General features: G+C 32.6%; 6 protein-coding genes across 7 annotated transcripts; 2 read left to right on the top strand and 4 right to left on the bottom strand.

The window, feature by feature from the left end:
* Positions 1–11,983: 11,983 nt before the first annotated feature.
* On the top strand, positions 11,984–16,130 carry LOC9327516 (AMSH-like ubiquitin thioesterase 1). The gene is made up of 14 exons (XM_002894087.2): positions 11,984–12,338; positions 12,981–13,045; positions 13,159–13,234; positions 13,309–13,485; positions 13,666–13,760; positions 13,883–13,985; positions 14,066–14,112; positions 14,280–14,607; positions 14,939–15,028; positions 15,126–15,188; positions 15,270–15,344; positions 15,472–15,534; positions 15,623–15,675; positions 15,759–16,130. Exons 1-14 carry the CDS (start codon positions 12,225–12,227, stop codon positions 15,931–15,933), a joined length of 1,524 nt encoding a protein of 507 aa, XP_002894133.1. The 5' UTR covers positions 11,984–12,224; the 3' UTR covers positions 15,934–16,130.
* Positions 16,131–16,971: 841 nt separating this feature from the next.
* LOC9327515 lies at positions 16,972–18,646 on the bottom strand. 2 transcript variants are annotated; one of them, XM_021012980.1, is made up of 2 exons: positions 18,093–18,646; positions 16,972–17,828 (listed from the first exon to the last, which is right to left on the bottom strand). In XM_021012980.1, exon 2 carries the CDS (start codon positions 17,629–17,631, stop codon positions 17,083–17,085), a length of 549 nt encoding a protein of 182 aa, XP_020868639.1. In that variant the 5' UTR covers positions 17,632–17,828; positions 18,093–18,646; the 3' UTR covers positions 16,972–17,082. The 2 variants fall into 2 exon arrangements, with proteins under 2 accessions (XP_020868639.1, XP_002891453.1); XM_002891407.2 differs by having other exon boundaries at positions 16,972–18,646.
* A 126-nt stretch (positions 18,647–18,772) lies between these two features.
* Positions 18,773–19,665, bottom strand: LOC9330194. The gene is made up of 2 exons (XM_002891406.2): positions 19,079–19,665; positions 18,773–19,002 (listed from the first exon to the last, which is right to left on the bottom strand). Exons 1-2 carry the CDS (start codon positions 19,541–19,543, stop codon positions 18,928–18,930), a joined length of 540 nt encoding a protein of 179 aa, XP_002891452.1. The 5' UTR covers positions 19,544–19,665; the 3' UTR covers positions 18,773–18,927.
* A 764-nt stretch (positions 19,666–20,429) lies between these two features.
* On the top strand, positions 20,430–23,438 carry LOC9327514 (AP-3 complex subunit delta). The gene has a single exon (XM_021013018.1). It carries the CDS (start codon positions 20,623–20,625, stop codon positions 23,194–23,196), a length of 2,574 nt encoding a protein of 857 aa, XP_020868677.1. The 5' UTR covers positions 20,430–20,622; the 3' UTR covers positions 23,197–23,438.
* Positions 23,439–23,540: 102 nt separating this feature from the next.
* Positions 23,541–24,140, bottom strand: LOC110224951 (non-specific lipid-transfer protein 2). The gene has a single exon (XM_021013019.1). It carries the CDS (start codon positions 23,959–23,961, stop codon positions 23,668–23,670), a length of 294 nt encoding a protein of 97 aa, XP_020868678.1. The 5' UTR covers positions 23,962–24,140; the 3' UTR covers positions 23,541–23,667.
* A 2,238-nt stretch (positions 24,141–26,378) lies between these two features.
* Positions 26,379–27,287, bottom strand: LOC110224448 (non-specific lipid-transfer protein 2-like). The gene is made up of 2 exons (XM_021010519.1): positions 27,228–27,287; positions 26,379–26,892 (listed from the first exon to the last, which is right to left on the bottom strand). Exons 1-2 carry the CDS (start codon positions 27,285–27,287, stop codon positions 26,545–26,547), a joined length of 408 nt encoding a protein of 135 aa, XP_020866178.1. The 3' UTR covers positions 26,379–26,544.
* Between the last annotated feature and the right edge of the window lie 150 nt (positions 27,288–27,437).

The following is a 27,437-nucleotide window of genomic DNA, read 5'->3' as shown; positions in this document are numbered from 1 at the left end:
TCCACCAAATATATTGCCAATCAGTTGTTTCAAAGGTGGACAACATTTTTTGTCTACCAAAAATTTTCGATCCAAAGTCTTGTCCACCATTATGGCACATTTGGAAAGACAAATATTTTGTGGTAATTTCTGTAAGTTTTGATACAGTATATGACACATTAGACCAAAATCCCTATATTAATCATTATCATGTTGCAAATACTCCTTTTTATAGGATAATATAAACTATATCAAAATAAATAAATATTAATGACACTTGAATTATGACTGATTGGCTGACGAAAAAAGAAAGAAAGAATCATGAATGATTGACGGAAAAATTGGTAAAAAAACCCCCACATCTCCTAAAAATATGTAAAAAACCCTCAGCTTTTTGGGGTTTTAAACCCTCACCTTTTTATAAATGGTCAAATAAACCCTAATATTAATAAATTTAACTTAATTTTTTTAAAATCGAGTTTACGATTTTTCTCTCTAAAATTAGGGTTTTTGCGGTATGAAAATTCATTCACCATTCAGTTGAGATTAGACAAATTATTTTTGTTACCATTAGAAGTTATGTTATATAAAGTACAAAATTTATAGGATATTACATTTGATTTTTTTGTTCGAGTGTTCAGGTTTTGGATAAAAATATAGTTAAATAATGATTCATTAAATATAATTTATAATATCTTTTAATATATTGTAATATATATATATATATATATATAGAAATATTAACTGTTAGTAAATCTTTTCTAGTTTATCCAATGAAAATATTTTGATGTAGAAATTCATGTACTTTTCGTAGTATTATAAAATTTGGTTTGGTTTCACGTTAGTAAATTTGTGTGATCGAACGAATAAACTTTTATTAATATAAACTCATATTCGGTTTGATATAAAAATTTCCATATAATTCGTAACAAAATATGTTAGACTTCACGTTGATGAATTTTTTTAACACAACCGAATAAAACTTCACTAATTAACTCTTTTACATCATGACTTAAAAAAAATTCAATTTTGAAAAAGATTGTAAACTAGAATCTTAGAAGAAAAACCTAAATCAAATTATTTATATTTATTTATGTTTTAATATAACGATTTGTTTGAATTTAAATTAAGTTTATTAATACTAGAGTTTATTTTACCATTTATGAAAAGGTGAGGGGTAAAAAACCCACAAAAAAAGTTGAAGGTTTTTCATATTTTTTATAAGAAAGGTGAGGGGTTTTTATACCCATTTCAGATATCAGTTATTAAGTATCTATTTCATTTCCAATAAAAGTGCAAAATATGATGGTGATTTGAAGAGTTTTGTTTGTCAAATGTTTTCATAAAAAGATGATACTATTGTTTATTACTTCTTCTGTTTCAAAATATATGATGCTTTAGCTAAATACACATACTTTAAGAAATTTATTTTTCTTTAAAAAACTATCATTTAATATTTAATTTAATAAAATTCAACCAATGGTACAAAAGACTGCTGAATACTAATGGTCATAAAATATCAAATGAATTAAAAAGTTGCATAGAAAATTGTAAACATACTATATTTTGAAACAAACAAAATCCCTAAAACATCATATATTTTGAAACAAAGGGAGTAATTATTATCATGTTGCAAATACTCTTTTTTATTGGATAATATAAACTATATCAAAATAAATAAATATTAGTGACACTTGAATCATGACTGATTGGCTGACGAAAAAAAGAAAGAAAGAATCATGAATGATTTTTTTTTTGGTGAGTAGAATCATGAATGATTGAATCGGGATATCGACCGCCCCAGAGAAGACCTGTCCGAATCGGTTTAAATACATTTTCATTCTTTTAAAGTGCCTCAAATCCTCAACCAACCCACCAAAAACCTAAATATACATATTTGCCCCAGAAATAAAGTCAAATTACTCAATGGCGTCGTTTCTTGTTCATTAGGCTTCTCTTTCGACCTAATTAATTTTTGTGATTGATGCTCTCCAACTTTAAACGTTCTCTCTTTGATGAGATTATTGTTGGCTTAGCAGAATTGCATTTTGCTCGTCCAATTAGAGAAAAAGTTTAGGGGAACACTATAACGTTTGATTGTTGTTGATGTGCTATTGTTGTCTGTATATTTGTGTTATCAGTTTCGATTGAAAGTTTGATTATGAATGATCATGGGGTCGGTCACATAATGATAAGAAAGCAAGAGAGGAAAAATTATGGAAATAGTTTTCATTCCATAAAATCGAAAAAAGTCATTTGGAAGTACGTGCCTTATTCCCTTGACGTTCATGCTTATATTCTCTGTGGAATTTTAGATATCAGATGCTCTGTGTTGAGAATTTTTTCTTAGGTGAATCAACACATTGTGGTTTATAAACTGCACCTTGGTAGACAAATTCCCAATTTTTTTTTTTATGTCTTTAACTTGATATTAAGTTGTTGGCTTGTTATTTCTCTGTAAGTAATATTTTATAATTTTAGAGGCTATTGGATATTCAGATTTATATTATGCTAGTTTATAATTTTTTTTAGAATTTACCTTTTTCAAATGCGTCTACTTTTTTTCTTTTCGCCAATACTTTATTTCATTCATTCACCTAAACAAACCAAATCCAAGTACAATAGAGGAATACAAGGATCCAATATTTAAAACATGACAATAAGGGGTATTCTCAAAAGCAACATAAAGATAGATAGGATAAATCGAGTTGTGATCCATATACGCTTGGAGACCAAAGCTAACTAGTAGATTGGAATAAGCAAATTCATGGTGAGTCGAATACGCTTCCACGAGTAGTTCAAGAGGTGAAAGGTTGTCACGGTTATTTGACAAAGTGACGTTGTTGAAGATTCCAAGACCTTAGTTCTCGCCGGCGCAAGAAGTTTTACACATATAACAACAAGCTAATTAAGGTGATGTAGACATCAAATCCGGATATCCTTTACTTCATCAAAATGCTCTCACACATGTCCTTAGATGCAACCTCATGCACAAGATCAAGTGGATCCCTCCAAGAGTCGAGTTTTCTTATTTAATTTGGACACGATTGCATATATGGAGGTCAAATACTATCAACTTCTTTCTTTTCTGAATAGCCACAAATTAGAGACCTTCTACATGGATAAGAGACTATGAAGGATGCATGGATTCATGTCCAAGCTGTCTAGATACAAGGAACCTCAAGTTTTCCTCTTTTGGCCAAAATCAAGCAAAAAAGGCCATAACAATCAAGCCTTTGATTGATTAAAAATTTATGTTAATTTATTATTCATTTATGTTGATTTGTTTTCCCCTTTAATGTTATAAACTTGCCATGTATGAGTCTATAGAAGTTCACTCTTTGTTTCATTAGTAAGACACCTTTGAATTTGAAAGAAATAAGAAAAAACATAATTTTCTCACCTTTAAAGATTCAGCTTTGTTTTGCTTTCTTATTCTAGTTGTGTGGATTCTCCTCTAGAATACAAGTGTGAATCAATGTGTCTTGTGTTGATGTCAGATCCTGATCTAGAGGAAGATAGCCACGTGATCGCCAAGTCAGCATTGCAAGACCCACAGTCGAATGTCCGAGCCGAAATCCTTTTACGTGTCAAAACGAACTATAGAGCTCGCAGGATTATGACGGGGCCGAGAGAGAGTTCGAATCCAAAAGATGAGATGAGCATACAAAAGCGCAAAAACGGTCCAGAGGAATTCAAATAAAGACGTTACGACATTGATGACAAAATCAAAATAGACACATTAAAAAAATATATTGCATTAATTAGGGAATTAAATATAAATCATTGTGCATAAATACAGACCATGCTGACCAAAAAAAGAATTATTTCTTTGTGAGTAATATTTTTAAGACTCAAATCCTCTTGGTTAGGATATTTTATTTTCAATTTTCTAATCTTTTTCTTTTTTTCTTTTTTTTTAGGTCAAAGCTCAACAGTTGATGACTGCAGTTAGAACATGTGCAATGCAAGTCTCTTATCATAGTCTCTCAATTATAAAAGTAATAATAAAATAATAAATAATATTATTTAATTATATGAGTTTTTTTTGTGGATAAAATTAATTTCTCACAGCTCACATAATAAAATAACTAGATCATGACCCGCATATACGTGCGGAGTTTCATATTTTAATAAAAATTCTAAATTTTTTTTAATTCAATATAGATTATTTTGTTGTTTTAATGATATATTAGATCTGGATCCACACGTACGTGCATAAAACTTGTTCTATAGATTTTAAAAATATAAAATATTTTGTTGTGTTAGTGAACTTCGTAAATAGATATTATAAAGTTAGAGTAATGAACGAAATTCAATTGCGTTAGTGCATAATTATATTTTAAGATCCGAACCTACACGTACATGCAAAATTATATTTAAGATAAAATTAAGATATAAGTTAGTTGCAAAAGTTAAGTGATGTTACGTTTTTATGTTCTAAACTAATCAAAATATTTCTAACAGCTTGATCACAAGTGTTAAATAGGATATGAATTCGGTTTTAGTTTCAGTTATTTTATGTATATTAGCTAGACGTAACTATTTTGGAACGGAAATCTATCCCATCCTGTATTATTTGTCATAAATTCTTCTTCCCATAACTCGTCTTGTATACGTGAAATAAAAATAGTACGGTCCCGTATCCATCATAAATAGAATATGTATAACTGAAAACGTACGTACATGGTTATGTGTAAACAAATTTATTTTATATAGTGCTCATAACTCGAACTCATACCAGTTGGGTATTTAGTTTGACTTTTATTATGTTTCCCTCTCATCCCGTCTCGTAATTCCTATTCTCATTTTATTCCATTAAATTCATGTTCCAAATTCTTGTTTGCTTACCTTTAAATACCATACAATATATATTGTGAGTTTTGCGGATTAATATGTATGTTGTTAAAGTAACAAATATATTTTAACAAATTTATTAATGTTTCTTTCCTTAGTTAAATTTTGCATATTCTTCTTTCATTGTTTAATCATAATTAATTCAATTTTTGGACTAAAAATAAAAATTTGAGATACATCTGTGAAAAAGATCTGCTATTGCTGTATATTTTGTTTTGAATGCAAATATATAATTAGTTTACATTATTTCGAAAAATGTGTGCAATATATTATGGATTTATTTAAGGAAGATCCGGTTGAGAAGGAAAAAAATAAAACACAAAATATTTCAAAATTAATATGTACAATCTATTGTTTAGATATTTCCGAAACTTGCTCTAAACGAATACCATAATGATAATTACTTTAAATTTATTATTATTTGAGTTTATTTCATGGTAAATATAAATATTTGTTAGTATCTAATATCGTCTTTTAGAATTGTGATATTAAATTTCGTTTTATAGTTCAAAATTTGTGAAAATATTATAACAAAACTGAATCTTAAAATATTTTTATTTAATTTTTTTACGAAATTTCAATTTCAATCTTAAAATCCTGCATTGATAAAAAAATTTAAACAATAGTTTTTTTAATTTTGAATTAAAATGATATTATTTTTATTTTTGATATAGAATAGTCTATTAGGATTAGTTTAGATAAAATCTTAGTTGGATATAAAATCTTAGTTTTTCAATTCTCATTGGTTAACAATTTTTTAAAAAATAATTTTAAATTTTTGTCCATAATTAATAGAGAAATTGTTAAAAATGCCCTTTTTTCAATACCCCTTTTCAAAAATGCACCCTTTGAGAGTCTATTTTTAAGTTTGCCCTCTTTTAATTTTTAATGACCATTTTACCCTTATTTGAAACAAAACTAGGTCCACAAAATACAAAATATTTTTTTGGCGGGAAAAGTGATCCCGCAATTTTCCCGCCAAAACACTTGTAAAAACTTGTAAAACCTTTAAAATACCTTGTAAAATTTTCCCGTAAAAATTTTTCCCGCCAAAAATTTTTTTTTGCGGGAAAAGTGATTCCGCAATTTTTTTGGCAAATTTTTTTTGCGGGAAAATTTTTGGCGGGAAAAAATTACAAGGTATTTTAAAGGTTTTACAAAGTATTTACAAGTGTTTTGTAAGGTTTTACAATGTATTTTAAAAGGTTTTACAAGGTACTTATAAGGTTTTATAAGGTATTTATAACTTGTAAAACCTTATAAAAAACTTGTAAAACCTTTTAAAATACATTGTAAAACTTTATAAATACCCTGTAAAAAACCTTTAAAATACCTTGTAAATTTTTCCCCCCAAAAATTTTCCCGCCAAAAATTTAACGCCAAAAAAATTGCGGAATCACTTTTCCCGCAAAAAAATTTTTGCCGGGAAAATTTTTTGGCGGGAAAAATTTTTACGGAAAAATTTTACAAGGTATTTTAAAAGTTTCACAAGTTTTTACAAAATCAAATTTGTAATTTTGATGTGTGCACATTCTCATGTTTTCCTTATATATTTGTGATATCTTTTATTAAAAGAAGGGTAATTTAGTCATTTTGTACATAAAAAGGGTATTTTTAAAAATAAACAGCCAAAAGGGACATTTTTGAAAAGGGGTATTGAAAAATGAGCATTTTTGTGAGTCTCCCTAATTAATAAGAGAGAGAAAATGAGTTTAAGTTTTGGAAACTAATAATTACTTAAAAGAATTTTACTATATTTTATTTAAATATATTAATTTTGTGATTACTATTATACCATTAATGAATTTATTTAAAAATACTAAAAACTAATGACATCTTATGTAATATTTTACACTTCATAAAGTTATTTTATATATAGTGATTCCCAATTAATAGTATAGATAATATTATTTTATTATTACTTTTGTAGATGAAAGATTTTGGTGAGAGATTTGTATTGTACAAGCTCTTAGATAATATTAGAGATTTATCGCACATTGTGGCTTGAAAAACTCCTCATTCATTATGAAGCCGACCCTGAGTTTCACAAAGCTAAAAGCGAGGACAAAAAAATAGGTCACATAATTTTTATTTATTTAATTATTTTGTTGGAAAAAATAAAATAAAAAGATTAATACATTCTCAAGTTTCGAACCCATAAAATGGTAACTCAACCACTGAATTTAAACAACTAGACCACAAGAACTTTTCTCCAAGCTTGGCCGAATTTAAATGATATTATTAGCTGCCGCAAGCCCAGCTAATAATAATTTTTTTGATATATATTTTTCATTTTAATTTTGGTAGATTTTTCAAAAATTAAATTAACCAAAATAATCCGACCAGTTCGGTAATTTGTTTTTTTTTTTACATTTTGCTAGATTATTTGGTGTAACCTACTTTGACACCCACTAACTAATTTTCTTTGACCCCAATAAACGAGAACTTGAAGCAAATGAAACCCCTCTCTTATTAATATTTGTTTTTAGTTTTTACTATTGCTAGGTCGAAACCCGCCTTATGCTGGAGGTATTTTTTTGAAATTTGTTTTATTTAAACAATCAAAACCAAAATAATATTCTTTACTATTGGAATCAATTAGTCTGTCGACCACAAGAGACATCAATCTCTCTTGAAAAAATTATTAGACAAAGTTAATTAAACACAAGTTACGAAAATTCCATGAAAATATAGAAATCGAAAAAGATGGACCAAACTTTGTTATGGGTTTTTTTAAATGAATAAGCTAAACAATTCATAAACATTGGTTAATATAATTTGGTTAGTGACTTAAAATTAGAATGTTCAAAGATAAACAGTTACAGAAGGACGATCCTATGGTTCTTAGCATTTTAAGGGAATCTTATCTTTCTCTTTGTCTTTTTCTTAACTTATATTTACCATTAAATGTTCTTGTAATAAAGTAGATCAAGCGTTTGAGCCGGCAGCATGAGATCAACTTCATTCAAAACATAAACCACAAATACAGAGTTAATTATCAACTTTTTGCTATGCTGAATTATATATTTTTATATAATAGATCACTAATAATAACCAAATTAATCAATAACATTTGCGATATTTCAGTCAAAATTTACAAACAACAAAAAGAGCATAAATCCAAAATAAGTCAAATTGCAAATGCAAACTTCACTTGGCTACACATTTCTATGGTTAGAACATAGAATAAGTTGACCATTTTTCCTTTTAGGGATTTCATTTTTGAACAGAAACTAACAAAGCTTTGCACTTTATATGCAGATGATCAAGTGAAGCAAGATACATGTATAATAGGAACATAGAGATTCAAGTTTGACCATACATCTTGAAGTAACAAGACGGGATAATAGAACAAGTGTGAGATTACAATCCTAAGAGTGTAATGTTCTTTACTGTTGTGAATTTCTTGAATTGAAATAAAAAAAGAAACGTAAACCAATTTAGCAATCGTAAACTCTTATGAATAAACTATGATTCTAATTGTGCTTGTGTACCACAAATAATTTCAACAGCAATAATCTAAGGTTTTTGGAGTATAATATTCACTGAAACATATTTACATATATCACAATATAAAAACAAATCTAACATTTATAAAAATTTAAACATATACAAAAACATAAAATAATAAAAACAAATACAAATATTAACTACACAGTACATTTTTTTGTAAAAGTAAGATATAAAAATTATTTATTAGTGTACGCATATATAAACTAATAAAATAAAAATAATTAATATACGAGCAAATGTAAAATAATATATGAAGAACCTCTTACATTTTTACCGTAAAACTTATATGAAAACAAAATTAATTTACAAAAGCAACACGCGGTGTAAACTACTTGTTAAATTCACTTCATGCATGTTGTTCTCGAAAAATCATTTGATGTCAAACAACTTTTTTAAAAAGAGGGTATTTGTTTTTTATTTTTGTAGATATTGAATTATTAAACAAATAAGAAATTTGTTTATCATTATCAAAAAATTTAAAATCATTATGTGTATCTATAAAATTGACTACAATTTTTATACTAATTATATGTCTATTGGAAAGTGAATTTTTTTGAAGAACTATACTTAGAAAATAATATTGAAAACAAAGGCAAAACTATAGCAATACATAGTCATAATGGTTTTTTTTTCAAAAATATAATAATAACTAGTTTAGTGATTCTAATTTTTAAAACATATAAATAATTTCTAATTAAATATATAATGAACCCGGTCAAAAACTTTGCTAGATCTGCTACTGTTATGAACTGATAAATTATGACTTCAATAAAGATTTCATATTTTAACGTACGAATGCAAAGCTGGGGATGTATTCAGAGCCGTGCCAAGGAATTTTGATGCCATAAGCAGAAAAATATGGTTTAATACATAAATAATATAAAATAAACATAGTAATATATATATTTTTAGAACTTATAACAAATCTATAAAACTTTAAGCAAAACTTATAAAAATTCAGTTCAAAAAAAAGTATTTATCAAACAATGAGAGCAAATATATTAATATAGTATAAAACAAAAATTATAGAAACTAGGTTGATCTTAATATGTACATAGTTTAGCAATTTGTGTTATTGTTGCAAAACAAAATATAATTTGGTAATAATAAAAATTTAATATAATTATGTTGATATACAAAAAGTATATGTAGGACGTCAATAGTGGTTAGTTGTGGTTACGGTTAACAACACTAACCACTATGAACCGTATCCATCTCTTTACGGCTTATGAGAAAAAGCCAACGTCCAGCCGCCGTTCGCACCAAATAGGATTACGGTATATGAGAAAAAGGAGGATGTGTCCGGAAGGGTTAAGCCTTAACCGTTAAGGTATGTCTAACTTTTGTTTCCGATAAAAAATTTATCAAAGTACTAAAATATGTTTATTACATTCAGATACATTTTAGAAAGGATGATAATGTTTTCTTGGAGAAAGAGTAGTGCGATCGATATATATATCGAAAATTATATAATGGACGAGAAGATTAAGAATAATTTGGAGGAACTTGAAGAAGCATATGTAGTATTACTGGTTATTTTATTATTTTGGTACAATAAATAAAATTTTTGATGTAACAACTTTCTATTTGGAATATTACCAATAACTTTACAAATAATTGATGTTTCTCTCAAAAAAATTGAGAATTTTTGTAACTTTACCAAATAACATTATTAGAAAATAGCCAAATTTTACAAGAAAATTAAGTAACTAGTCATACGTCAGAAAAGTTGGGTAAATAACTCTTTTTGTGGTGGGGTAGGGGTATGGAAAAGACCAATTAACCTTCTGAATATATAGTTTTTACAAGATAATGTATCTGTTTGTAAGTGGTGGTGGAGATCCGGTGAAAAAATAGATCCGACGGTGGAAATGATATGGTGGTCTTGGTCGTCATGACGAAATTGGTTATAGAGGAGGTGATGGTGGTTTCGCAGGAAGCGGTGGTGGTGGAAGATTAGAAAAAAAAAATAGAGCCGATGGTGGAAGGGATACGGTGGATATGGTGGTCATGAAGGATGTGGTTATTGAGAAAGTGTAGTGGTCGCGGTGTAAACGGTGCTAGTGAAAGATTTGGGAAGAAGGTGGAAGAAACACCATAGTGGTTTAAAGAAAATAGATAAAGATATAGATTTGATGGGAAAAGAGAACACAGAAAGGTCCGACAATGGAGATTCGAAAAGAAAATTGTGAAATTATTAAAAAATATCGTGAAATATAGAGAAATTACATGAATTTATCATGTAAATGGCATGTAACATGAATAAAAATATGATTGCTTGAAGTAAATAAAATTAGCATGTGATATTATCATTTGTTGGAAAAAAATATCATGTCATTTTTAAACATAGCATGACATCTCGAAAAACATAACGTTCGTAGTATAATTGCTTGAAGTAATTAGAAATAGCATGTGATATTATCAGTTGGAAAATATATCATGTCGTTTTTAAAAATAGCATGACATTTCAAAAAATATAATATGTTAATAAAAATAGCACGAGGAGGTAATTAAGCAATAACAGAGGTGTATAAAGGCGGAGAAAATCTGGGATTTCAAAACAGCGGATAATATTTAGAAATACTGATTCAACATTGGCGTTTTGAAACATATGAGCATGATTCGATTCTGCAGAAATGACGTTGTTGTTAGTGGTGAAACTTCCTATTGAGCAAAAAATAATGAGATATATTTTAACTTAGCTGAAAAAGATTGATTATGGGTTCAAGCATTATCGAAGCAAAGAAGACGAAGGTGAAGACTGAAGAGAGTGGCATCAGAAGAAGGATTTAGAGAGAAGCCAAAATGAGGAGAGAGGAATGAAGAAAGAATTTTTAAAGGTTGTACATGTAATTTACTTACTCTTTTCGACAAGAAACTATCCACCATGGTTAGTTTCTTTATTTTTTTTAGTTTCATGGCTAGTTAGTACAAATTCCCTAACATTTACTTAAAAATAAGTTCTTCATTAGTAAAAAAAAAGTCATTGATATATTTACATGATCATGAAAACTAATAAAGTTTTAAGAAGGAAAATAAATAAATAAACATAATTTACATATCTACTTAATTAAATATTTATATATGTAATTAAATATTTGAAATTTCATAATATATATTTATGGTAAGTATATTTAATATTTGTATATGTTTGTTTTTTTTAATCTATTTGTAATTAATTGAATTTTTTTATTTGTTAGTATTAAATATATATGCTTTGGTTAGTATTATACCAAACTGTTGTCGTAACTCAGCGGTGGAGAGTCTCTTATGAGTCCAATAGTGGAGTAGTTCGATTCTACATGGACGCAGAATTCCTATCATTATTTTCTTATAAAATGACGACGTCTTGGAGTTTTCAATACGACATCGTTTTGATTTAACAAAGAGTCTAACGGAAAGTTAACTCCGTTAACAGAAACTTAGAGACATGTCCGAAATAACTAAATCAAAAAAAATTGACCATTTTGTCAAAAAGTCAAACTAAACTTTATGATGTAAATGACATTTCTAAAATTTAAGTTTTTTTCGTCCCAAAGTTAAAAATTCGCACATTTTTGTGACATTTCCCCTCATAACATTTACTTAAAAATAAGTTCTTCATTAGTCCAAAAAACAAAAGAAAACGTAATTTACATATCTACCCCTCAAAAGAAAGTCAAATTACTCAACAGCGTCGTTTCTTCTTGTTCATCGCCAATCGCCATTAATCGCGGTGCCTCTTCTCTCCTCTCGCCGTCTCTTTGGACCGGAGGTTTCCTCCACCCTTTGACAATTCCGTCATCGATTGACCTCGAGCTCCGAGATCTGATCTTCAATTTGATGCTCTTCCATTAGTCGGAAAGTTGCTTTTGATTTCTCTGGTGGAAGCAACTATGGGGTCGTCTTCTGAGATCATCGATATCGCAACTAGTGCTCGGAGAATTGGCGTAGATAATCGTATTTCTCTCAAATTTTACTTCAGGATCGCTGATAATATCCTCAAACAGGTTTCTTCTTCATACTCAGACTTTGAATTTTCGATTTAAGGTCTTTGATTAGGGGTTTATATTTTGACCTTATTCTTGTGATTGATGATCGCAAACTTTTTATTTCTCTCTTTCATGAAATTATTGTTGGCTCAAAAGAGTTGAATTTTGAATATTTCCAATGTTTTTGCACCATTTTGTCACACTTAACGTTTGATTGTTGTTGAGGTGATATTGATTCTGTGTATTTGGCATATGTTCTTCGAGTTCTGTAGTTGTTTCCTCGAGTTCGATTTGAGATAGTTTGCATATGATATGATCATGGTGGTCACAGAAACTGTTTTTGATGAAAAAAGAAAGAGAGGAGAAATAATGGAATTAGTTTTCATTCTATGAAAGGTGAAAAATCTTGTGGAAGTATGCGCTTTAGCCCCTTGACATTTGTGCTTGTATTGTCTCAGTGGAATTTTGGATATCAGATGTTCTTTTTTTGAGTCTTTGTTCTTAGGTTCCTTAGTAGTTTAAGAACTGCATCTTGGCAGAAAAAGTCTATATTTTATTTTGGATGTCTTTAACTTGATATTTAGTTGTTGGCTTGTTGTTTCTCTGTAAGTCATTGTTTTTTTTGTCTAAGTTCCTAATCATCGGCATAAATGTTTTTAGGCCGACATATTTCGGGCAGAGAAGAATGTTATTGATTTATATGTCATGCTTCTGCGGTTTTCAAGGTGAGGATTATTCATCAGAATGAAAAGAAGCTGAAACTTATTACTTTTTGTAGAAAGAATTAGATCCTAGTTTTTGAAATTAACTATTTTTTTTTTTTTTTGGTTTTCTCTAGCTTGGCTCTCGAGACTATACCATCGCATCGAGATTACAGAACATCTCTAAAAAGCAACAAAGAGTATTTGAGAATGGTAATAAATATATGTCCTTATGATCTTTTTTGTCGGTCAATCAGTAGTTTGATATGAGCTTTTATCTGTTCTAGAGACTATTGGATGTCTTGACGGAGCTGGAGAAGTTGAAACCAGTTGTACAGAAAAGGATTGATGAACTGTATCCAAAGCTCAAACCTCGATATAATGTACAAGCTCATCCATCAAATGGTTCCCTAGGCTGGTCTTCGGCCGTGAAACCATCATTAAATAGTTATGATCCTGCAAAGGTGTGCCTAATGCTTTACTCTTGTTAGTCGCATATGCCTTGGTTACATATTTGAAATCAATTTGCATTGTTCTCCGCTCTTGTTTCATTAACTAGTAGATGAAATTATGATATTAAATTTTAAGCTGCAGTAGATAAACATACCCTGCACCTTTCTACATTTTGTTTTTGTTCGGCATAGGTAAGAAATCCTCCTGGACATAATTTTGGCTACATGGGTTCCAGGGGTCAACAATTCTTGAACGCTGCACCACTTGAAGAGCGTTTCCGAAAGATGTACGTCTTCAGTTTTATTTCTGGAAGCTTCTCTCAATGAAAGATCTTCGTTGTATCTCTCCCTGTTTTTCTGGTCTCATGGTCCTGCCTTATAGATTTTATTAACTGCATGATTTACCTAGGTCGGTGAACTTCCGACCAAATGAAGAAACCCTTTCCAAGCATTCTATCTTGGGTCCAGGTGGACTAAGTGCACAGTGGCAGCCACCAAAGTATGATACAAAGGTATCATCACGTGCTTGCTTTTTTCTTTTTAATCCACTTCCTCACACCAAGCTGATGTTTTTTTTTGTTATATGATCCAGGTTCAATATCCAAGCAATATAGATTTTTCGCCTGTTGTAATCCCAAGGTTAGATCATCTAGCTGATTTGATGCAAAATGTACATTTTTATTCTGCATCTCAATATTGTTTGCTTTATTTCTTACATATTCTACTCTCTCCCTTCAACTTCTTTTGCTTGACTATCTCACGCCTATGTATTATCCTTTCCTTCTGATGCTATCTATGGGAAACAGCTTCCAACAATTTGTGGACAGCAAACCAATGATAACGAATGGCAGTAACGATGAACCTGAAAGGCCAATTGTGGAGCCAAGTGTTGCATCTAGTGAAAATATCCAGAAAAATTACACTGAAGAGCTTTCTTCCATGATTTCTTTCGAAGAGCCAGAAAGCGTTAATGATAATAATCTCATTAGGCAACCTTCACCACCTCCGGTGCTAGCAGAAGTTCAAGACTTGGTTCCTGCTTTATGTCCTGAAGTTAGAGAACCGGAATGTATTATAGAAAACTCTCTGCCAGATGAGTCTCTACGGTCGGAGTCTCCTCTTGAACTTCATATTGTAAGTTTGCTATATTTCTCTTATCTTTGTTATATTAGTCTGATTTATCATGAAGGATTTATCGTGTTCTATAGCTTATCCTATGTAACACTACACTCGTGGGGATGTGTCTAATAAACACATATATCATATATAGTCTATCTAACCATGGGATTTCAACACATATATGTTTAGTTATCCTTCTGGACTTTAACGTAGGACTAGGGGCTAAATCTATTGCTACATTGTATAAAAATAAGATGAGACTGAGAATTAGTTTGCAAACAACCACTGTCTCTTTGTTCTGTTTCCCAATTTTCCTCATAATTTGATATTTCACCTTTATTTGCAGGCAACAACAATGATGGATACCTTTATGAGGCTTGCCAAGTCAAACACTAAAAAGAATTTAGAAACGTGTGGTATTCTTGCTGGCTCACTAGTAAGTCGTTATATTTTCCAAATTCAAAAATGCAATATTGACATCTAGCTCATGAAAATGGATCAGCAATAATGATTTGTGAATCACTTTTGTGCAGAAAAACAGAAAATTTTACATTACAGCTCTCATCATACCAAAGCAGGAGTCGACATCTGATTCGGTAAGCGCAGTCTTGTTTTGTTATATCAACTCAGTTTCTTCTTCATATACATTCACTTACTTCTTGCTCGCTCTTTCTCAGTGTCAGGCCACAAACGAAGAGGAGATATTTGAAGTACAGGACAAGCAATCCCTTTTCCCACTTGGATGGATTCATGTGAGTAAAATTTGATTTTATTTCACTAGCTTCAACTGCTTTATGCTTGAAGATCAATTCTTCGGTAATATCATTCTTCTCATATATTTCTATACTGACTCGTTAATCACTGTCTCCATTTGAACAGACGCATCCGACACAGTCTTGTTTCATGTCATCCATTGATGTTCACACACACTATTCATACCAGGTACGGACAAAATCGTTCTAATTATTTTCAAAAATTATTGCATATAATACATATAGAACGAAATCAACAATGGAATTACTGTTTTCAGATTATGTTACCAGAAGCCGTGGCAATCGTTATGGCGCCACAAGACTCTTCAAGGTATTAACCAGAAATTTCAGAAATATGAAATTATTCGAGAAAGTAGAATGCCTAAGAATTTTTTATTTTTTTTAATGATTTAGGAATCACGGAATATTCCGGCTGACGACGCCGGGAGGAATGACAGTGATAAGGAATTGTGACCAGCGTGGGTTTCATGCGCACAGTTCGCCGGAGGACGGAGGACCAATTTACAATACGTGTAAGGAAGTTTACATGAACCCTAATCTCAAGTTTGATGTCATTGATCTCAGATAGCATCACTTGCGCTTTTGAAAGTGAAACAATGTTCTCAAAGCCATTTTCTCTACGATTGTAACAATTATGTATCTGTTTATATCCCGATTTTAATATGATTTATGTAAGTTTTCATGTACAATTATATGTTTACAAGTCTTACATGTACAACTGAACTAAAATTAAGATACAAGAGCAAGTGATTTGTGATAAAGTTATCGTTGTGTCACCATCTATTCAAACCTACATAATATTATTACCAACAACAACAAAAGTAAAGATCACATCGAGAAAATTTGAAAAATGTTGGTGGAAAACAAAACTGGTGATTTTTCTTAGTGAAAAAAATGGGGGACATGTTGTTCTATTTCTAACACAAAATTTTGTTTATGTTAATCATAAAATTATTAAATAACTTAACTAAGAATGGGTCAGGTTGGACTTGGCTTTTTAACTACCCTTTTAACAGATGTTTAGTGTTGGTCAATGGTCATACCTTATTCCATAAATAAACTTCTCTATATTGTTCTGTATATTAAATCAGGTTTAAAATATTGAAATATATGTGCACCAATCTCTGGTTTGTATGACATTGGTGTTACCCACATCTTACTTATCTCTGAATTGGATGTAACAAGTCTTTTATATGTCAACAAAATTTGATATTGAGGCTTCGAATGGTTTTGTTGCGGATGGGGCGGACAAAACCGTTTTACGTTTACCATTTAACTAAATAAAGAAATCAGCCGTTGATCAAGTACGGACCGGTTGTACAAAGAAATGAACTTGGTCCGCAGGGGACTATTGTCCGCCCCAAAGATAGGATATACTACTACGCTAATGGTTTAGTCCGCTTCTTAAGATAAATATGACCACTTAAGTCTGATTGTGTCATCTCATCTGTCATCAAAGATTGTCTCCAATTCAAAATATTGAAGTGACCGGAAAAGTTTGGTAGTAACACCAAAAAATGTGTACAAAGTTCGCAAAAAACACACCGCGATTTGTAGACAAAATGAAAACAGGAAAACGAATTGATTGAAACTCTAATAATCTCTTGCTGCTGTGACCATCTACTATTAAAATGTGTACAAACACAACCCCCACAATTTGTAGACACAATCAAAAGAGAAGAAAAAATTGATCGAAACTCTGAACATCTCTTATCATCTACTTCTTGTTCTTCTTCTTTGTCTTCGTCTTATCTTTCGAATGGCGTAAGATCGATCCTAACCCAAATGTAGATGGACCATTGAGGACTGGAATGATCGAAAAGCTTCCTCCTCCTTCACCTTTCTTTCCTGCGTGCTTTTGCGGTCTGAACTGATACGCATTGCAACAGATAGAGGAAGAAGACGACCGAGAAGAGGGCCTATGGTTGTTAACATCTCTCAGCATTGCTCTCTTAGAATTAGTAACCGAACCTGTAGAGTTGCTTCTCGTGAGCCGAGGAAACGAACAGATGAGACTCTTCTTTATGTCGCAGTTTAGGCTCGAGCTTCTCTTGAAACTCCAAAACGATTTTGAAGACTTCTCTGCTTCTGAGTCAGAGTTTGCTCCGCTCGCTCTCCCGTTGGTTTCCTTTTCGCTGTGTTTTGTGGGCAACGGTTGTGGCGAGAGAGGAGATGGAGAAAGGGAGGATGTAATGGGAGGTAGTTCGTACTTGTAGAGACGTTTTGGCACGGTCGAAGCTGCAGTTACATGGAAAGGAAGGATCATGCCATCCGCAAAGATCTCATCCGCTGGTGAGGAGTCTCCTGGATCAAAGTTGTTTGAGATATGGAACTCGAAGTCCGAGTTTGATGAATCAAGAAGAGTTTCATCTCTTCGGATAAGGCCTGATGGTTCTATTACAGGTGGGGGTGCTTTATCCGATTGACCAAGATCACTCGAGAACGAAATCCGCTGAAGAGCCTCTGTGCAGATCATAGTTTGGAAAGATAAAAAAAAAAAAGTCAAGTGAGTGAAAAATGATCTTCAAAACAAAGCTTTTAGAAGAAGAATGGAAGTTGAAGTTTCGAATAGATGTCATAAGTTGGTGGGAAGAAGTTGAAGCTATTCGAATAAAATAATGGAAGACGTAATCTGTCTAAAGATTGTGGTGAGCCACTCACTACTAGAGGAAGCAATATCATAATACTTAAAGAGGTATTTGTACAGGGCTTAAATAAGTATGTTACCGTTACTATTGAGGGTCCTGATGGAGCTCTTTTAGTTTCACACCTATGAACCTGGATTTGTAAACAGACTTATTGAGGTGACTTGAGGATATCTTACATAGATTCTTGTCTGAAACCTGTGAAGTCATCAAACAACATATGATAGCACAAATATTGTTGTGTAATCAGATTTAGATTTTGTTTCAACCACTGGCCAAAACAACAGATATGTATGCATCACGAATCCGCGTCAAAACGCAAGGTCCTAAACTTCAATGATAATCAAGTAGTCTAGGCTCTAGATATTCAATAAAGAAACCATCTTTAACCTCAAAGATGAGAGATATTGTGTACAAAGAAACCTGTTCCAGCCCTCAACAGACATTGCCCTATGAAACAAGCAGCATGTTCTTGACATTGAGGAAGCGAGCCGCGAAACATACTCGAGAACAAGAAGTTTCTTATGTTAAAAATCTTTAGCCATCACATACCAGCAATGTCAACAACAATAAGAGTAGAGACTATATGAACAAGATTCAAGAAACAAACAGTTAGAGATTACAATTAGACTGGTGATGAATTTGTTTACTAAACTAAACATCATGAATGAAACTCCGGTTATCTGCTTCACGAACCGGAACATGGCTAAACTTGAGAGACAATATTAAAGCAACTGCATTACTAAAAAACAAACAGCTGGAGATTACAATTAGTAAATGAATAATGAGATTCCCAGTAATATGCTTTACAACAAGAAACCAGAAAATTGAGAATGTCTCAAAGTAGAACAAGAGAGAACACAAAGCTGATGATACATTACATTTTATCCTAAAGTAAAAACCTTTAAAGCTGTTTCCTAAGCTGCTTCAGGTCCATTATATGAATCAATTGTCACTTCTTCTTCATTCAACCACAATCCTGGAAAAATCGTCTGCAAAAAACAAAAGAATTTAGTAATTAATCATTCAAATAATTAATTTAGTAAACCAAAATTAATCAAAACTTACATTCAATTTCTTCTGAACAAGCCTTGGTCTCTTCTTAGGTCTCTTTGGAGGTTTTTTCCCAAAAGCAATGGAGAAATCTTGTTCAATTTCATCTCTCAACAACGAAATAGACAATTTCGATTTCTCATTCTTATTATCTCTTCCATCTTCATTATCGATGATACTTCTCTTCTTAACGCCAATTTCAATCTTCGCCGCTGATTCATCTCCAGGTTCACTACACGCAGCTCTTCTCATCCTCAGATTCCATGGCCGAGCCGCCACAACTACCTCACCGTTCTTCGCTCCTCCTCCTCCTCCAGCTATGGAGACGGATCTGTTGGTGGCTGCATGATCGGGAGAGGAAGAAGAAGGAGGAGGAGATGGTAGATTGACGCATCTGAGGAATCTCTGTTGACCCCAACGGAGATGAGGTAAAGAGAAGTTGTGGAGGCGTTTCGATCTTTCAGGAGGTGGTGGCTCCATTGTTACAGCAACAACTTCTTCTTCTTCTTCTTCTTCGTCGATTTCGATTTTTGTTGAGAGCTTCGAGAGAGCAGTTCAAAGTTTTTTCGTATTTATTCTCTCTTGAGTTATTTTATTTTTATTGTCGAAATATTTTGTAACGTTGTGCGATTTATATACAACACAAGTTAGTCACGTAGACGAGTTCTAAACCAAAAAAAGGAAATTTCACAAAAAAAAGCAATAGAAATTGAAATGTTTTTAACATTATAATTGGTCCTAATTTACGCATTTTTTTATTTTGAAATGTTATTTTATCAAAAAACAATAAAATAGAATTTCTATTTTATCATAGTAACTAATGTTTTTAACATTAAAAAATGTAAAAATCTGGAGGTAAATCATTGAACATTGAAATTGATATGTTATTAACATTAAAATTGGTCCTAATTTATGAGTTCTTTTTGGAAATATTTTTACGGAAAGTATTGTGCTGATGGATTTGTTTTAGAATGTAAAAACATTGTAATATAACATAACATCTTCATTCATATAGAGAAGTGACACCATCAGAATAAGTTGAAATGTTACTAAGACGGCGCCAACATAGAATTTCATAGTTTTAAATAATATTACTTTTAATAAAAAAAACGAGATTCCGTAATTTTAGTGCAAATATCTATTTTAACACTAAATAATAATAAATCTATAAAAACTAGTATGACATAATTTATAATACAGTTGAAACGTTTTTGAATAAAAATAAATGACATGATTTTTCCTACAAAAAAAAATGACAGGATTTTAGTGTATTAATTAATAGTTATGGTTCTTTTAGATTTTTTATTTGTATTGGAAATTTGGATTTCCCATTATTAATTTGACAAAAACGACTTTCATGAAAAGCCCACTATTTTCTACTAAACCATTAAAGCCCATAAAGCCCTTTTCTCTTTCATCCCTTCCGTCTTCCCTTCTCCGCCGAGATCGCCAGTTTCACGACGCCGATCAGCTTCAATTCATGGCTCCTTCCAATTCCCGACCAAATCTTTAAGCCCTGCGCACTACTTACCAGGATCTCTGCAAAACCACCAGAGTCAATGTCTTCGTCTTCCACTTCTATTATGGACAACTTATTCCAACGAAGTCTCGAGGATCTGATCAAAGGCTTTCGTCTCCAGCTTCTCGGAGAATCCAATTTCATTTCCAGAGCCTTAGAAGAAATCCGCCGCGAGATCAAATCCACCGATCTCTCCACTAAATCCACCGCTCTTCACAAACTCTCTTACCTCGCCGCACTTCACGGCGTCGACATGTCTTGGGCGGCGTTTCACGCCGTCGAAGTCGTGTCCTCTTCACGATTCCAGCACAAGAGGATCGGTTACCAAGCAATTACTCAATCATTCAACGATCAGACCTCGGTTATGCTTCTGATCACTAACCAGGTGCGTAAGGATTTGAATAGTGCTAATGAATACGAGGTTAGTCTAGCTTTGGAATGTTTGTCTAGGATTGGAACTCATGACCTAGCTAGAGATTTGACTCCTGAAGTGTTTACTCTCTTGGCTAGTAGTAAATCTTTCGTTAAGAAGAAAGCAATTGGAGTGGTTTTGAGGGTTTTTGAGAAGTATCATGATGCGGTTAATGTGTGTTTTAAACGTCTTGTCGAGAATTTTGAAAGCTCTAATCCGCAGATTCTGTCTGCTGTAGTTGGAGTTTTCTGTGAGCTTGCCACAAAGGATCCTCAATCTTGTCTTCCTTTAGCTCCTGAGTTCTATAAAGTATTGGTTGATTCAAGGAACAATTGGGTTCTGATTAAGGTTCTTAAGATATTTGCTAAGTTGGCCTCAATTGAGCCGAGATTGGGTAAGAAGGTGGCTGAGCCGATCTGTGAACATATGAGGAGGACAGTGGCAAAGTCTCTAGTGTTTGAGTGTGTTAGAACTGTGGTGAGTAGCTTGAGCGATCACGAAGCAGCTGTGAAACTTGCGGTTGCTAAGATCCGGGAGTTTCTGGTGGAAGATGATCCAAATCTCAAGTATCTCGGTCTTAACGCCTTGTCCATTGTTGCTCCAAAGCATTTGTGGGCAGTTTTGGAGAACAAAGAAGTTATCGTCAAGGCTATGAGCGATGAGGATCCGAATGTTAAACTCGAGGCATTGCATCTCTTAATGGAGATGGTGAATGAAGATAATGTATCGGAAATCTCCAGGATTCTTATGAATTATGCACTCAAATCAGACCCATTGTTCTGCAACGAGATTATATTTTTTGTCTTATCAGCATGCTCCAGGAATGCATATGAGATCATAGTTGACTTTGATTGGTATGTGTCTCTTCTTGGTGAGATGGCTAGAATCCCACATTGTCAAAGAGGGGAAGAGATTGAGCATCAGTTGATCGATATCGGTATGAGAGTCAGAGATGCCAGACCGCAGCTAGTCCGTGTTTCTTGGGCACTTCTCATTGATCCTGCACTACTCAGTAACTTGTTCTTGCACCCGATATTATCCGCAGCTGCGTGGGTTTCAGGGGAATATGTTGAATTCTCTAAGAATCCATATGAAACTGTGGAGGCGCTTCTGCAACCACGCACTGGTCTCTTGCCACCCTCCATAAGAGCTGTCTACATACATTCAGCTTTCAAAGTTCTTGTCTTCTGTCTCGGGTCTTACTTCTCGTCTCAGGAAACCACTTCGTCATCCTTGGCTCAGGAGTCAAGTTCTGGTTCTTCGTCTATGAATGCTTTCACACATGGATCTATATTGAATCTGGTGAATGTGATTGAGCGTGATTTGGGGCCGTTATCTGAAACACATAATGTGGAAGTGCAGGAGAGAGCTAAGAATGTTTTAGGATTCATCGGTATGATAAAGCAAGAAATAGCTGAGAAATTAGACCTCCAAGACAATGAAACAGAATCTTCTAGAGTCACGGCATTCATGGAAGATGTGTTCTCAGAAGAGTTTGGTCCTGTTTCTGCAACTGCACAAGAAAAGGCTGGTGTACCGGATGGGTTAGAGCTGAAAGAGAATCTCGTGGATCTGGAAGAGATCTGTGGGGAATTTCTTAAACCCGTGGAATCTGAGTCGGTTTCATACACAGACAAGATCAGCTTCTCTATCTCCAAACTCAGAATCAGAGATCAACAAGAAGCCTCTTCATCTTCATCTCCTCCAGATGAAGCTTCATCTCTGCTAGCTGAACACCGCAAACGCCATGGCATGTTTTATCTTACTTCTCAAAAGGAGGATCCAGATAGCAACAGCACGCACAGCGATTATCCTCTGGCAAATGAATTAGCGAACGAGATATCCCAGGATCCATTTAACCCCAAGAGAAAGCCGAACCAATCTAAACCGAGGCCTGTAGTGGTGAAACTAGATGATGGAGATGAATCAAGAATCACTCCTCAAGCAAAAAAAAATATACAGACTGCTAAGGACGATGAATCTTTGTCCCTAGCGATCCAAAGCGCTCTTCTGGTAAAGAACAAGGGAAAAGAGAAAGACAGGTATGAGGGAAATCCGAATTCAGGACAACAGGAAAAAGAAGAAAGCTCGAGAATTGAAAATCACCAGAACTCAGAGAATAAGAAGAAGAAGAAGAAAAAGAAGAAGAATGGAGAGAGTAGTAAGCACAACTGCACAAATCACGATGGCGAAATGAAGTAGCTTCTGCTTCAGAACAAGTTTTAATCCCAGATTTTCTCTTATGAGTGAGTGAAACAAGTTTTAATCCCAGATTTTCTCTTGTGATTGAGTGAGAAACCAGTTTATGTTCTTTTAGAATCTGTTTATCTTCATACACGGAAACCAAACAAAATGTGTTGTGTAATTCTGTGTATAGTAATTTATGTATTGGTTTCTGACTTTTTGTCATAATTTGTAAGAGTAGAGAGATCCGATGAAACATTTTTCACTCGTATATATATATATATATATATTTTGAACAATTCTAAAGTATATTTATACCATATTTTATAAGATGGAAAACATAACATTCAAGCATGATTATGATCAGCATCATCACCCAATATTATTCTAAACATTTCTGACGAAGACAAGACCCACTTTAACTAGTAACTAACCCACTTATAATCAGCGAAACTTGTCACTAACTAATCATGATTAACAAACATTTCCTTAACACTTTGGGGAAGCAATCTTGCAACTGCTGGAGATTTTCCTGGCGTTAGGAGAGCTATTGTATTGGCGGAGGGTAGGGTTCCTCATGTACCCACAAAGGCATGGCTGCTGCTCTCTCAGCTTTGCGCAGCAGGCCTCCGATGGCGGGGAAGATGAGGTCATCGCCGCCGCACATGAAGCTAGCTGCATCGGCGAGCACGTCACCCCTTCTGCCACCGGGATTTTGGCCACCGTCAAAAGGAGAATCGCAGCTGCGAGAGCTAAAACGGAAACCCACATCATCTTCACCATTTTTCGTCTTCGTTGATTCTCTGTTTGTGTTTGTGGTTGTTCTGTTTTCAGTATGTGTCTATAAGCTATCACTTGATTCGTTTCACACGAAATACATTTTCAACTTTGTGATGCTTCAAATTATAATTGGAAGGACCTTAGCTTGAGTTTAATGACACACTTCATATAGATACATACATACATTAATTATTTCCACACCTCATCATCATGACACCTACTAATGTTTACTTCAAATTTTCTCTACAATACGGTCAAAATAGTTCACTGTTTCCCAATATATTTTCACTTCTATTTCGATCGTGTATTTTTTAAATGATTTGTAATAGTTCCGAATTATCAGAAACCTTACCCAAGGTAACAAAGCATATTTCCATTTTCATACAGAATGGCTGCAGGGCATATATATATATATATATATATATTTCTTAATGAAAAGTCAATAAACTCCTTGTTAAATTCGATGAAGATTTTTTTTCTTTAATTTAACTACAATAATAAGAGCCGGGAGTTTATTTTTTTAAGATTTTTATTAAACTAAAAACACTAAAGGGTTTCATAAAGCCATCTCTGATGGTTTTGATGGACTGAAAATAAAAGTTAAAAGTGTTGTGGACACCAAGATAAGTGAACTACAGAAACAAGTCAAGACAATGCTACAAAGTGAACCTCCTAGTGGAAAAAAATCAGTCATGTCAACGGCTTCATCTCCAATCATAGTCCGCAAATGTGCCAAGGTCGGTAAAAAGAAGAAATAATTATGGTTTTCTGATTTTCCTTTGTTATGTTTAACTACGTACTGCTATGTTGTCTAATCATGTATTGCTTAAATGTACCCTTAAACTTACTAGTTTAATATTTAAAGTTAGAAGGATTGTAAAATATATTAATGTAACTAGGGTAATTGATGACACTGGAATGTATAATATGAGATATGTGATGCATTTATATTTCTTATGGTATAACTATGTTAAAAGTATCTCTCGTCATTATTTTGCAGACAATAAAATATGATTTGCGAGATGAGTTTGAAGAGAATATTCCTCAGATTTCGGTGAAAGTGAATAAGGATGATTATGTGCAAACTACGTTGGCAATTCCATCTTTAGAAAAGAAGATTGATTTTGTTCAGACTGTGCTGGCGACTTCACCATTGGATGAGAAGGCTGATGTTGTTCACACTTTTCGGAGGAGTCCACCATTAGAGAATAATTAAGGGTGACTCTGTTCAATCCATGTCGAAATGGACTTTTTACATAACAACTTTACCTTCAAACTTTAGCAAACAACTATACTTAAAATCTATATAATAAGTGTGTAAAACTAAATTATTAGAAAAATTTGCAAATTAACTTTATCTTAAAACTTTAACAAACAACTATACTTAAGATCTATACAATAAGTGAGTGAAAACTAAATTTATGAGAAAACTTGATAATTAACTATTTAATCGTATTGAAATATTTTATTAAACAAATATACTTAAGATCTAAATAATAACCATGCTAAACTAAATCTACCAAACAACTCTCAACAACACAAATATACATGAAACAATCTACGTAATGAGAAATTACTAAGAATTTGAGAAAAATGAATGAGAAAACTAAGAATTTTCTCATTACTACAAGATAACTTTTCTCAATAACTTTACCCAATAATTCTACCAAACAAAATCTACGTAACAGCTTGCAAAAACAGTTTTTCAAAAAACTTTATCAAACAAATATATATATTAAACTATATATATATATATTTTATATATAATAAATGTGCGAAACTATCTGTATTATACTCTACTAAATAACTTTTTCAAAGAACTTTAGCAAAGACTACATCTTTAAATAGCTTTTCAAGAGAATTATGCGCAAAACATTATAAAGTTTAAGAAACTATGCACAATACCTAATTCTCCGTAGAACTGACAAATCGTTTTTTAATGGAGTTTGGTTTGATAAACACTTATATATACGTAACTAACAATATAGTTCATATAGGTTTGGGAAATTAATTTAGAGTTTTATTATTAAAAATTATTCTAGAATAGTCTGTCATATTCTTCAGCATTTATCTTCAAATTTTATCATACGCAATAGAAAAATAAAAATTCAAAAAAAATCTCTAACGTGGGCTAGATAGAGTTGTGAACGTGGCTTTAATTTGTTTTTATGTTAAATCATATAATTAGATAAACATAAGGATAATTTTGTCTTTTGTTAGTCTACATCTTCAATTCTAGAAGATATGACCTAGATTAATAATTTCGGTTTGTTTTCACATTTGTTTCATATTTTCCCCACAAAACTAGTAGATTTGGGTTCGAGTTTTCGGTTTTTGAAAATGATATCCATTCAGGTAAATCTAATATTTTAGATTGGGTTTTGTCGGATTCAAGTTGGTTCGGGTGACAAATTTCTAAGAGGACATATAATTTTCTTAAAGTATATTTCATATTTTAGAAGATAGAAACATACATCACATAACATTCAAGCATGATGATGATCATCATCAGTCATTATTATTCTACACGGTACTGACGAAGACAAGACCCACCTTAACTAGTAATTAATCATGATTAACATTTCCTTAACAGTTTGGGGAAGCTATCTTGCAACTGTTGGAGACTTTCCTGGCGTTAGGGGAGCTAACGTATTGGCGGAGGAGAGGGTTCCTCATGTACCCACAAAGGCATGGCTGCTGCTCTCTCAGCTTTGCGCAACAGGCCTCCGATGGCGGCGAAGATGACGTCATCGCGGCCGCACGTGAAGCCAGCTGCATCGGCGAGCACGTCACCCCTTCTGCCACCGGGATTTTGGCCACCGTCAAAAGGAGAATCGCCGCCGCTAGAGCTAAAACGGAAACCCACATCACCTTCACCAATTTTCTTCTTCGTTGATTCTCTTTTTGTATTTTTGTTTGTGTTTGTTCTGTGTTCTGTGTTCAGTATGTGTTGGTGAACCCTTGTATTCACCATCCTTACTCTAATGCAATCATTATGCCATGTCATCTAATACTTAAATAAAAATTAAAAATTAAATAAACAAATAAAACTAATTAAGAAAACCTTTTAATCAATTAGATCTACATGTAGAAATTACAAAACCATTCAGAAAAAAAAGGAGAAATAGAAAAAAGAAGTTTGATCCAGATCAATTAGATCTACTCGTCAATTGTCATTATAATTAACTATTTAAGAATTCAAATGACTATGTAACCAAACTAAAGATGATCTTCCTCATAAATACATGTAGGAAAAAACATGCAAATACCTTGACAAACAATAAAGTAGAGGAATTCATCCTAGGTACACGAAGTATGCGACAATACATGGCGACACATCCGAAGTTTAAAAATGTATCCCTAACTATACAAACTATATGTATCGCATGGCCAGATATACGAACTATATGTAGTCATGTGGCCAACATCACGAACATTTTGTTCCGGTACACTTTTCGCCGGAATCCGGTATTGACCAG

Source organism: Arabidopsis lyrata, assembly GCF_000004255.2.
Source record: "Arabidopsis lyrata subsp. lyrata unplaced genomic scaffold ARALYscaffold_1, whole genome shotgun sequence".
Classification (NCBI taxonomy): Eukaryota; Viridiplantae; Streptophyta; class Magnoliopsida; order Brassicales; family Brassicaceae; genus Arabidopsis; species Arabidopsis lyrata.
The sequence above is the reverse complement of the archived record's forward strand: the minus strand, read 5'-3'. Positions and strand labels throughout refer to the sequence as shown.

Bases quoted from the DNA above. Each gene is read 5' to 3' on its own strand.
- LOC9330194 (XM_002891406.2), bottom strand. From the start codon at position 19,543: ATGGAGCCACCACCTCCTGAAAGATCGAAACGCCTCCACAACTTCTCT. The intron at 19,003-19,078 runs GTAAGTTTTGAT...TGTTTTTTGCAG, and splicing joins TTGTTCAGAAGAAATTGAAT to ACGATTTTTCCAGGATTGTG.
- LOC110224448 (XM_021010519.1), bottom strand. From the start codon at position 27,287: ATGTATTGTCGCATACTTCGTGTACCTAGGATGAATTCCTCTACTTTA. The intron at 26,893-27,227 runs GTATTTGCATGT...TACTGAACACAG, and splicing joins CTACTTTATTGTTTGTCAAG to AACACAGAACAAACACAAAC.
- LOC110224951 (XM_021013019.1), bottom strand. From the start codon at position 23,961: ATGGTGAAGATGATGTGGGTTTCCGTTTTAGCTCTCGCAGCTGCGATT.
- LOC9327515 (XM_002891407.2), bottom strand. From the start codon at position 17,841: ATGATCTGCACAGAGGCTCTTCAGCGGATTTCGTTCTCGAGTGATCTT.
- LOC9327516 (XM_002894087.2), top strand. From the start codon at position 12,225: ATGGGGTCGTCTTCTGAGATCATCGATATCGCAACTAGTGCTCGGAGA. The intron at 14,608-14,938 runs GTAAGTTTGCTA...CTTTATTTGCAG, and splicing joins CTCCTCTTGAACTTCATATT to GCAACAACAATGATGGATAC. The intron at 15,345-15,471 runs GTGAGTAAAATT...CCATTTGAACAG, and splicing joins TCCCACTTGGATGGATTCAT to ACGCATCCGACACAGTCTTG.
- LOC9327514 (XM_021013018.1), top strand. From the start codon at position 20,623: ATGTCTTCGTCTTCCACTTCTATTATGGACAACTTATTCCAACGAAGT.